This window comes from Mastigoproctus giganteus, chromosome 1 (genome assembly GCF_048544385.1).
Source record: "Mastigoproctus giganteus isolate SK-2022 chromosome 1, ASM4854438v1, whole genome shotgun sequence".
Classification (NCBI taxonomy): Eukaryota; Metazoa; Arthropoda; class Arachnida; order Uropygi; family Thelyphonidae; genus Mastigoproctus; species Mastigoproctus giganteus.
Window position 1 is genome coordinate 76,296,550 of NC_143575.1, and position 12,583 is coordinate 76,309,132.

General features: G+C 36.6%; 1 protein-coding gene across 1 annotated transcript in view; it reads right to left on the minus strand.

The window, feature by feature from the left end:
- The window catches only part of CCT3 (chaperonin containing TCP1 subunit 3), a 191,154-nt gene that overhangs the window by 118,457 nt on the left and 60,114 nt on the right, over nucleotides 1-12,583 (minus strand). Inside the window, exon 4 of the mRNA XM_090380590.1 lies at nucleotides 4,392-4,454. Coding sequence (XP_090236716.1) covers nucleotides 4,392-4,454 — 63 coding nt within the window. The remainder of the gene's footprint in view (nucleotides 1-4,391; nucleotides 4,455-12,583) is intronic.

Genomic DNA, 12,583 nt, shown 5'->3' on the forward strand with positions numbered 1-12,583 from the left:
CCAAAAAAAAAAAAAAAAAAAAAAAACGACGTATTATTGGGCACGATAATGTATATTACGATATTAAAACATGTATTATTATGATATTTTCACGATACGATGGTGTCTCTAGAACGGATTAATATCATAAGGTGGGGTACACTGTATTGTATAGCTATGCACGTGGTTTGAAATGCAGTATTTATGAATGTTTAACATTCATTTTTTGCCATTAATGTTCATATTTTCAATTTTGTTAATACTTGGGGGAAAAAAAAAAAAAAAAAAAAAAACTCATAAACTTGGGAATTTGTAAAGCAAGAACTGCCTGTATTAATAAATATTTCAAAATATAATTTTTTTAAAATAAAAAACCTTCCCACTCCATTTCATTTCTTAAAAAATTCCCCCTCCTCCCAAGCTTGAGCGGAGGAGTGGCTCTTCACTCAAGAAAGGTTGCTGACCCCTTTCTTAACCCATCTGAACATTTCAAGTAACACCCACTATTGCAGTCTTCCTGATTTCCTGTGCAGCTTGTACTCTAATAGGCTATGACACTCCATACTGTACACTCTTGAATGCTCCCTTGTGCTGATATGAACCAAGTGTCTATAAATATACTTTAGATGGCAGCCACAGTTTCTACCCTGGCAGTAGTTTGTTTGTTTGTTATATGGTTTTTAGGAGCATTAGCAACTAAGGCCATATTGCTCCGGGATATGCGGTGGTCATTCCCTGACCTTTCCGCATCCTCCGTATTTGGTGGTGACGGGCTCGAACCCCGGTCTAATCAAGAAGCGTGTGCTACGCACTGCTGCTCCTTCCCACCTGGCTACGGAGGCGCCTGGCAGTAGTGGCACCCCCCCCCATTTGTAACAAAGACAGTGGCAGGGAACTGACAGGTGCTATTTTCTTTTTAATTTTTTGAAAATGTTTTGGTCCCCTCTCCCTCAAATTATGCTTAAACGTTACCAATTTCATCTTTTCTTAATGGATTACAATACTTATTATGTGTAACTTTAAGTTTAAAAAAAAAAATCTATATATATTAAAAATTTAAGTGTTTATACCTTCATTTTTTAAAAAACGAAAAATATAAATTTTGCTAAAAATTACAAAAAATGTATTAGCTATAAACTAGAAAGTCTTGGTGTATTCCATTTTCCGATGTAAAAGGCCATTAAGTGCATGAAATTTCGAATGCACATGTGCATATAAATGTGATTAAAAATTAAGAAAACATTATGTATATTCAATACTATTGTTTACTTCTATTTTCCGGCTTATTTAAAATCTGGTTCCCCTCAACAGTGTGCAAAATTTGAAACTATGTATTGCTTCTCACAGAATAGTGGCCATTTTCGAGAGAACACTGTTTCGTGTTATTGTCTTATGCTCCGAAAACAATAAATCTTTCAAAAACAAATAAGACAAGACCATAGATATTTATACATCTAGTGGGGGGGGGAGGTAAAACAAGTAAGCTGACACTTTAAACAAACAGTGTCAGCATTTGTCCAGTACAATGCCATTCTTAAGCAAAATTCAAATGTAAAAATGATGGCAGGGAACCTGACAGGTTCCTACACCCAATTTCTCTACAAAAACCATAAGAAAATCACTTTAGAAACCACTACATCAAAAGATTGACCATATCGGGAAGGTAGAAAAAAATTCTGAATTTTAATGACCAATTAAGGGTTAATATGAGAACATTACTTGAGGGACACCCATGAAGTGCCACTTGAAAATACCAGGTTAAACGGGTTAAAAAAAGCTCGGTTAACCAACCTATGGCTGTGCTGATATACACTGAGTGATCACTGAATTATGACTACCTACCCAATACTTCATAGGTACTCCTTTTGCCCTCAGCACAACAGCTATCCGACGTGGCATTGATTCAACAAGATGTCAGAAGCATTTGGGAGGTATGGCCAACCAGGCTGTGTGTAATGCACCCAGCAATGCAGGTATGGAGGTGATTAGTGAATCCAGACGCCTGATATGTCTTTCCATAGTGTCCCACAAAAGCTCTATGGGAGTGATATCGGTGGGAGTTCGGAGGCAAATCGATATGCTGGAAGTCAGAACTGTGTTCCTCTAACCATTCCTGCACAACAAGTGCCCAATGGCTCTGCACACTGTCATCTTAGAAGACACCATTGCCATTCAGGGAAAAGTGTAACAAAGCGGGGTGTACACAGTCAGCAAGCAGTTGACGATATCAGAGACCACTGATACGTTGTTCCACATGCACCAGGGGTCCATGCCTTATGCCATACAACCACCTACACTGGGCCTGCACTTTTGATACGATGCATTATGGATCAAGAGCCTCATGTTGTTGACACCAAATCCATACATGACCATCCACAGCGTGGAGTAAATAACATGACTCATCCGACCAGCACACCTTCTTCCCATCTTACAACATCCAACTTGCATGCGCTTTGCACCAGGTGAATCTTTTATGCCGATGAACTTTGGTTAAGAGAGGTTGCCGTAGGTCATCTACTGGTATAGCCCATACGTGCGAGCGTGCAATGTATGGTCACGGCAGATATTGTTCCGGGTTGGCCCATGTTGTATTGGATAGTCAACTCTTGAACAGTGCTGTGCATGTTCGAGTCATCGGACCTGGCGCTTGCCACTAACATCAACCTTTGCAATTTTGGCATCAGGTCATTGTTTGACCGTTTTGATGCCAGTCCTGGTACACTTTAACTACAGCGGCTCTTGAACACCCCACCAGTTCAGCCATTTGGGAAATCGAGGCACCAGCTCGTCGAGCACCCACAACCTGTCCTTTATCAGTCCGATAAATGCTTCCTTCCTTTTACCCATCACGCTCGGAATTTTACTACCTTCTGAACCACTCACACCTTATCTATGCTACGTAGGTCGACAAACTGCACACTCTCGTACGTCACGTGGTCAACAGGTCACATTCAGTTTTCATAGGCATGGTCATAAATCAGTGATCACTCAGTATCCTACGCCTAAATTATTTAAATTTTAAAATAAAATACCTATTCAAGTGAATATGAATTTTAGTACTCCTTTATTACTGGTTTGACTTTCAATCTACACTAATTGTTTTGTTATATAAAGTCTCGCCAAAAAAAAAAAAAAAAAAAAAAAAGAAGAAGAAGTTTTTAGGCATTTTGAAGCCTGTTCTTGCTTATAAATATCAAGCATTTTAAAAAAGAATTTAAAAGTAGTGGCACCTGTGGTACATAATATTAGAAGTGCTAGCTTCACTTCTGATCCTTGTGTCTCCCAATGGAAATGCTCATCTGCTTCAGATGTTAATGTCTGAAGTTGATATCCAAATGCTTGAGCATGCAAGTTTTTCAATTTTTGTTCCCTTCAAGTTTGGCTCACCTACAGTATAAAGCTGAAGCCCAAATACATATGTTAAAAAACTTGTTATAAAAAGGCACATATGTATTATGAATTGGGGGGGGGGGGGGATTTTAAAAAAATTAATTAAAAATAAAGTTTCCAATATACATTTTTTTTTTATAGTAAAAAAAAAAAAGTAAAGTGCAGCCATTATCAACCCACTGCAGGATGGAAGCCTCCTCAACAATTCATGCTGAGGGAAATGGACCATAATCTGCCACGCTGGTCCAATGCGGGTTGGCAGATGGACCGTATTCAGCAGTCAGGGGCTTGAACCCCGGTCTACTCAAAGAGCATGTGCTACTGCACTCCCGCTCCTGCCCACTCGGCTACGGAGGCCTTTTTTTATAGTAGTGCTCATAAAATATTCAAAATAAAGACAGAATCCAAAGAGTGGATAATTCTGAATTATTTCTTGCCATTTTTGCCCATCAGTGTGAATGATGTATGAAAAGCAACCACAATCAGCAATTTCCTTGAATTTTGCATGGTTGCAAGAAGATTGATGATACTTTTTTCAGCTACCCCGCATTTCAAGCCTTTTAATTGCACGGGTTCCAATTTACATAAAATTTTGCTATCATTACTGAAGATAAATACAATCAAAAATGATGTGTATATTAGTTGCCTCACCGACCCGTAAACAATACTTGCAAGGAAAATACTACTAGCGAATTAAAATGATACAATGAATTAGTACTTCATTATTTTGGGAAGTGACAAACAGGCAGCACTACATATATACACTTTCCTGGTAAGCAAATGAACTTCACATCTTTGATTTTTACTATTTGAATGAAGATAATTAAAAAAAAAAAATAAAAAAATCATCCTGAATTTCAATTGGCAGCATACAGGACTGAGAATTGTCAGAAAAACATTTCATAAAATGACTGATAAATTATGAAAAATGTACACAGTGGCTATATGATAAACATAATATAACACCTAATACAATTATTCATATAATAATGTGCTAAATAATTATCCCAAATCTGGCTTACCTCCCTGAGAATGGCATTACCATCATTTGTCATCACAATGCCCCCCATAGGATCCATTAGCATCTGTTAAAAACAAAAATTTAACAATATATAATTTACAAAAGATTTTTTTTTGGAATTTTACAATATGAAACTGATATATACATAAACTTTATCATGAAAATATACACAAGTAAAACTTCAATTATCCCATTAAAATTATGCTAAAATGGAAAGTAGGCAGGATTCATTTTTGCCAAGGTTTAATTTTCAGAAAGCTGGAGACAAAGAAATTGTAAGCAGAAGGAAACCAGAAACATTTTTGGGAAAAACACGCAAAAAAAAAAAAAAACTGTTTGCAAAAATAAGGTTCTTACATTAAACCAGTACAGCAGCTTTCAAACAATTCTTTACCCAAGATTTTTCTGCCTACAGATTTCTGTTTGGGCCATCTTGTAAATATCAACTGATTATGATTCCTCCAAGAAAGATAATACTGTTGCAGACTTTGCCCTTCTCAAAAATGCTTAATCAAACTTTTGACATTTTTTATGACAATGGCCCTGCTGTCTACAGCATTTCAAAAGTTTCACCAAAAAGAAGAAATCTGAACTCAGTGTATGTTTTTCTCACACAACTGAATATGTTCTCACACAGCACTGCTGTGAGAAATAGTGGCTTGGAATAATTTGTTATATTTCAGGCTTCCTTCTGCATTTGTGAGTTCCACAACCAAGGTTCACTATACGTCAGTCTTTCTTCTTTCATAACAGCTCACATGAAAATTATTTTATCTTTAATGAAATCAAGTAGTGTCAGAAACTTGATAATAAATCAACTGGTGGTGCAACATTTTCAAATCTTAAAATGATGCACTGCAAACTGGTAAAATTTGTGCTACCTTGGCATTTTATAAAGAGTAGTTGTCAATAGGAACCTGTAGTCGCAATAGCAATAAAGTACTTCCTTGCTGAACAAAAACTTCTCTGAACAAAAAGAACAGAATCTTCTCTTGTTTTAGACTCTCCATGACATTTGCAGAACAAATGCTTATTAATAAGTTAAAATTGCCTTTCTGATTTAGTCTGCTATAGTAATCAACTTTCAGAATGTAAGTAGAGATTTAAAAACTGTTGGTATAACAAATTTTCCATAATATTCTTAAATGTTCCATAACATTTAAAAGAAATGTAAGCAGCTTTATTCAAGCTATAGGAGAATATCAACAGACTTTCTGCAGAATCTAGAATTTTGCAAGATGATAACATGCCTAGTTATCACCTAAACTTAACATTGCACATATTATAGTGCTTACAAAAATTATGAAACTATCCCTTACTTTCCAAAAAAATCCAAGACTTTGCCACTACCTTCTTCAGCTCGAGAGTGCTGTAATTTATTTATAGTCTTTACACACTTTCTCTAGAGGGCTTCAATCCTTGAAATAATTTCAAGCTTCTCAAAGCTCATCATCTTCCTTTTCTCCTTCTTAGATCCAGGCATAGCTGCACTTTGCAATATTCACTAGATGCAGAATTACATAGAACAATTTTAAATAGTACACAAGTGTTGAAGAACAAAATACTTATGACAGGGTTGCTCGATGATGACTAGACTAGGCCCTTAAGGTAAATTATATACTGCACATAATAATACATATAATAATGATACTATTATACCATGTGAAATTATTAACAAAATAGGTTTTATTAAATTTATATGGAATACAAACAATATCTACACTATATGGTTAGCAGGTGACATTTTGGGATTCTTACCTAACCCCATCATCAGATCATAAATGCTAAGGGGAAGGGCAGAGAGAAATAGAACAATTAACAACTATGTAAAATATATATACAGTAGAACACCATTAATCCGGACCAGATTTTCAGCCAGGAGAAAAATTCTATCGAAAAAAATATATATGGAAGGAATTATAAAAACAACTGATTTATGATTGGTTATCTGAAAATTGTACGATATATTTACAAGTGTGAGCTCGCCTAGCTAAGTTTATATTAACGACGTCATTGTAAACAAGAGGAGCAAGGATAAAGGGACTACAACTAAGCGGTAACTGCCTGCTACACTGGATAAGAGCGAATGTGTTGATGCGCCGCAGTACACAGTGATGGGGATGAATCATGCATTAGTGGAAATGACTCACAATCAGTCGCTCAGCTATTGCATTCAGTTGACAGCTGCCGCTAGCATTGTCCACATGTACACCTTACCTCAGTTCTTTACCTGCTGTATTGCTTTGTCTTACTGAACACACTTTTTTGCAGTGATAATGGAGAAAGTTTACAAGAGCAAAGGGTTCCTCTTTCGGTCTCACTCCTTCAATCAAGGGCTCTTAGCCTTAACAAAAAGTTAAGAGGTGACCCATCTTTTACTGCACGTTTGGGGTGGTTATCAAGGTGGAAGGAGCATCATGTAATCTGACAGCTTGAAATTACAGGTGAAGGTCTTTCTGGTGATTGTGTTGCAAGCGAAGGATTCAAAGTACAGTTTCTAGAGTTTATTAGTGAAGAAAGTTTAGTTCCATCGCAAATTTTTAATGCTGACAAGACTGGTTAATTTTTAAAAATGTTACCATTCATTTCCTTAGTTAAAAAATATTTAAGGGATCAAGGACTGGAAGAAAAGCAGTTTTATTCACTGATAATGCTCCAACCCACCCAGCAGAAGAACAACCGAGATCTGGCAACATCTTTGTAAAATTTTTGCCACCCAATGTTACTGCACTATTACAGCCTATAGATCAGTGCTTCTCAAAGTGGGCGATATCACCCCCTGAGGGGAGTTTGAATAATCCATGGGGGCATTAGGCATAAAAGGGGGCAACAGGGGGTGGATGGAGCATCATCAATGATTGGCCGTTACAAGGGTTTTATGGCATATTTAAAAAATGCTGTGCCAAATATTATTACTGTTTGTTGTGTCATTTTTCAAAAATTAAATGAAATAATAATGCAATCAAGAAGAAACTCGACAGTTTCTTCAAACCTACATTATTATATTCAAAAACAAGTACAACTTCTCAGTCTTCTATCAATGGCTAAATGTACTGTCTTTTTATAGCTTTTAAATAAAGGCTCTACAGTGATATTTTTTTATTTATTTTCATCAGCACTACCTATATCATTTAATTTTCCATTTATTTGTGCTCTACGTTTTTTTGTCTTTTAAGGCTATCTTTTGCTTTGCTAATTCAGATGACCTCCCCTACCTCTCAATTAGTGAGGGCTTACTGTGTATATATATCATTTTAGATTATAAGTCAATATGATGTGCATTCAGGAACTTAAACTATAACCAAATAAAACACAAGATAAAAATGGTAACCATGAAAAGTGTACATACCTACAACTCTATAAATATGGCCCTCTAACTTTCTACATCACAATTTAATGCACATTGTACTATACCCGCTAAGTGGATGAGCTTTATAGAGAATAACAAGGTAAGGTTACAGTACAAGGCTATCCAATGAATAAGGAACACCCTGAGGCCAAAATAGTAAGGCAACCATGTGCACGGTAGGCTGTATACGATTTGTTGGACCTACCACATTGCACATCCAGTCTGGATTGAAGCTGCCAGTAGGTGACCCCACAACTGCACCTTATGTGGTATATCCGCCCTCTGAAATTGTCATTAGTTATTTTTAGGCATCATTTGGGGGATGATAAACTACTATAAATGTAGCCACACATTTTTTTTTTTTTTTTGGCAGCTTTCACTGATGCTTGAGACATGGAATGCAGATGTGTGGGAGGTCCTTCCTTTAACTTCTGGGGTCTTTGTCATCTTGGTCCATGATTTTCATTATCACATGGAGTGGGTAACCATTGTTTAGGGCTAGTTGAGCTGCGAGTTCATTTCAAAGAAGGTGATCACTACATATTTTGAGGGCATAAAGCACATATGATTTCATTGCTCCTATTTTTGTACCATGTGATGGGCAGAGTTGTACTGGATGATAAGCTCTGTATAGGTTGATTTTTCTGTATACGAATCTTTGCATTCCATAGGAACTTTTTTTTTTTTTTTAAGCAGAATATCCAGGAAGGGCCATTTTCTTCAATTTTCATTTTGAATTTAATGGATTGGTGGAAGAAGTTTAGGCCACTGAAGAAACTGTGTAGGTCTTCTAGGCTACCATTCCAAATGCACAGAATATCATCAATGTACCGACCTCAGAATTTGGGTTTCAACCTGTGTTCTTCTAAGAAAGTGGTTTCCAGCCTGGTTATGAAGACCTCTGCCAGGAGCAGAGAAAGGGAGTTGCCCATGCTGAGACCAGATTTTTGCTAAAGTAGAAGCTTTCATTGAAAGAGAAGAAAGCAAAACCCTACAAAGAGGTCAATGTGCTCCTACAACTTCTGCAATGGGGAAGTGCCTCAGTTGACCTAGAACAAGGTAGTTGTCTAGGATTTCCTTAAGCTGTAAATTAGCTTCGAAATGGGATGGCTGTGAATCAGGAGTCCACATCTGAGAAATCGGAAGGTCTTTGGGATCAATGTTTATTTTGGACTCTAGATCTTGGCTGTTTTTAATGTTATTAGGGTTCTTGGGTACTAGCTGGATAAGCAGTTTTGTTCATCTTCTCAATACTTTTTTGTTCTGGGTGGTGTTTTACACTAATGATAGGCCATGCCAGGAATCTGGAATTTTATGCTTTGATAAGAATTTCAACGCACAAAAGAGAAAGAAGCAAAAGTATGGCTTAAGGGAACCATAGGCAGCCACCTTATTCTAGGTCAACCGAGGCACCTCCCATTGTAGATGTTTTGCCACTCACTGACTTCATTGACAAAAATAGGGGTAGCAAAATCGTATGTACTCCATGTCCTCAAAATATGCAGTGATCACCTTCTTCAAAATGAACTCTCAGCTATAACAACTAGCCCTCAACAATTGTTACCCACTCCATGTGACAATGAAAATCATAGACCAAGACAACAAAGACCACAGAAGTTAAAGGAAGGACCTCCCGCACTTCTGCATTCCACATATCCCACAAATCAGCAGATGCATAGTGAAAGCTGCCAAAAAAAAAACAAGATGTGGCCACATTTTACAGTAGTTCATCATCCCCCAAACAATGCCTAAAAATAACCAAATACAATCCCAGAGGGCAGGTATACCACATAAGGTACAGTTGTGGGGTCACCTACTGGCAGCTTCAATCCAGACTGGATGTACAGTGTGTTTGTTTTTGTTTTTTAGGAGCATTAGCAACTAAGGCCATATTGCTCCGGGATATGCGGTGGCCATTCCCTGACCTTTCTGCATCCTCCGTATTTGGTGGTGATGGGCTCGAACCCCGGTCTAATCAAGAAGCGTGTGCTATGCACTGCTGCTCCTTCCCACCTGGCTACTGAGGCGCTGTACAGTATGACAGGTCCAACAAATTGGACACAGCCTATCATGTCTTCCAATGTGGAAACCTTTGGGAATTTGGAAATTCATTATGTTATTCATCTTTCTATCAACAGAAAACCAGGATCAAATTTTGACATTCTAACATTTTCAAAAGAACAATAGAAAATGAGTTAAAGAAATAGTTGCCGACCACAACCCATGATAACCACAATCATGAGAATAACACCCATCAAGGCACATTATGGCAATGTTGCCTTGGTGCTGTAAGCCCACAACAAACAAACCACCCATCAAACATTACCACAAGAAGAGGAGTAAAAAAAATAGCAGGACATTGTCAGAACCAATGTGATGTAAAGCTCTCAATGTCTATCAATTTATTAAATGTTATTTTATACCCCTCCCCCAACATAGCATTTATGGTCTGATGATGGGGTTCAGTAAGAATAATGAAACATCACTTGCTAACAATTTAGTGGACATGGAGCTTCTATGAGTTTAATAAAACCTATTTTGTTAATAATTTCACATGGTATAACAGTGTTATTTATTATTATTATTATACATATTACCACATGGATAGAAATCACGTAACGTCTTTTCTCAACTATAGACTAGACCTTCCAAGACAATTTTAATGACAACCATTTTTATGACTTAAAAAAACCCAAAACTGCTCATAAACCAGCAAGACTAAATAAGTACATAATGCATTGTTTCTCATTCAACTGTATGCCGGACATCTGCGTAGTACGTTAAGTCCGCAATATCACGTACCAATGGTGTTATTAGCAGGACCCACAATTTTCCACAGCAAAAAATAGAAAATTCTGTGGCACAGTGCGAAATACTGCGGCTGTGGGAAATCATGGCCTTTTCAATTATAATTTATAAACAACAAAAAACCTTAATAAGAACTTTTAAAACACTAGCGAATAATCAAGGTTTATAAATTAGGTACTGAATAATAAGGCAAAAAACTGCCATTTTATTTATTAACAAAATTATAATAAAACTACTAATTAAATGCTTTTACTGTTAACACTGCACAATATACTCGAAGATTATTTTCAGACAAGCTGCAACATAAAGGAGACAACACAGATCCATACTTCGAAAATGAGCATCCTGCATTAACTAATGATACTGGAAATGCCAGATGTTTTTGCTAATATGGTTAACTTTGGTTATCATTTTTCCAGAGAGGACAAAAAAAAGTAGCAAAAATTGTGTATTTCTTCTCACTCAACTATATCTAAATATATCTGCCACTCTTCAGATGTTAATGCTGACAATAAAATTGCATGCTTATTGAACAATTTCAAAAGTAAAGGTAATTGGCAAGGGTCAAAAATGCACAGTTTTGAAAACTCCTATGGCTGGTTGCTTTGGTGGCTGCTGAGTTCATAGCTCTTTCAGTTTTCTGTTGCAAAAGGAAACCTGGAGCCATGACAAATTATCTGCAACCTTGTTGTATGCATTAAATTCTAAGAAGCTGTGTGCCTCAAAAGCAGTAATTGTACTTATTAAATGTTCACCATGAACAGCCAAAAATTCAAACTCCACAGTCAATATATCCATGCTCTCAGAAGATTACAGCTGAGAGGGTTTTTTTAAGTTATACAGTGCTAGCATTTCCTTGAATTTCATTTTCTACAAAGCTATTATACAGAGTAATACGTTTTGCATGATAAACTGCTGCAATTAACCAAGTATTCCGACACATATCAATAGACTGGATGAAGAGATAGCTTATCTATGTTTTGCTGATGCAAGTAATTCAAATAACGTGCTCAGCAAACTGCAGCTTTAAAAAAAAGTTGCTTTCATGTGTCTACCAAATTATCACACAACTCAAGGCAATTTCCAAATTTGTCACCAACCAAGGAAAGTATATAAGCCCAACAGGTTGTGTGAACTGCATTGGGAAGCGCACACATTTTAAAACCTCACTAAATGCTTTTTTCATATAGGCTGCATTGTCTGAAACCCAGTGCTACAACATCATTTAAGTCAACCAATGCTAGTTATTGTCCTCACAACAAGATTTTAAACTGTAGCATTGTTAACTTTTTCAAAAAAATTTGGTGTTAACTAAAAGTGCCCTGGAATCATTTATATCATGTACATAAAGAGGCTGCATGAGGATTAACCAACTACATCTGATGTTTCATCACCTATGATAACAATTTTTTTATTCTGAAGACTAGATACAATATTTGACTATTAGTCCAAAAGGTCAGCATAACATTTTTGTAATGTATTTGCTTTATGCATGTTTCCTCCTCCTTTGACATGTTCCTAAAAATTCTTGTAATTTTGGGATTATCAGCCTTTTCCAACAGAATGCTGGCTGCCATAAATGTCTCAACCAAATCCACGACAAGTTTATTCTTTTCAGTAGCAGCAGCCATTTGCAGTCATTGGAAACTTACTATTGTAGTCTGGTGTTTCAGATTTTTTTTAATCAGATCCTTTGCTTTACAAAACATTCTTTGTGCTTTTTAATGTTCAAATGGTCTACTATAGTTTGCCGATGGATAAAATTTAAATGGCACGTTACAGACAGTAGCGTGTAACCCTATGTGCCTTTGACATATTTCTAAAAACTCTTGTAATTTTGGATTATCAGCCTTTTCCAACAGCATGCTGGCTACCATAAATGCCTCAACCAAATCCACGACAACTTTATTCTTTTCAGCAGCAGCCATTTGCTGTCGTTGAAAACTTACTATTGTAGTCTGGTGCTTCAGATTTTCGTTACTCAGATCCTTTGCAAAACATTCTTGGTGCTTTTTACTGTTCAAATGGTCTAATAT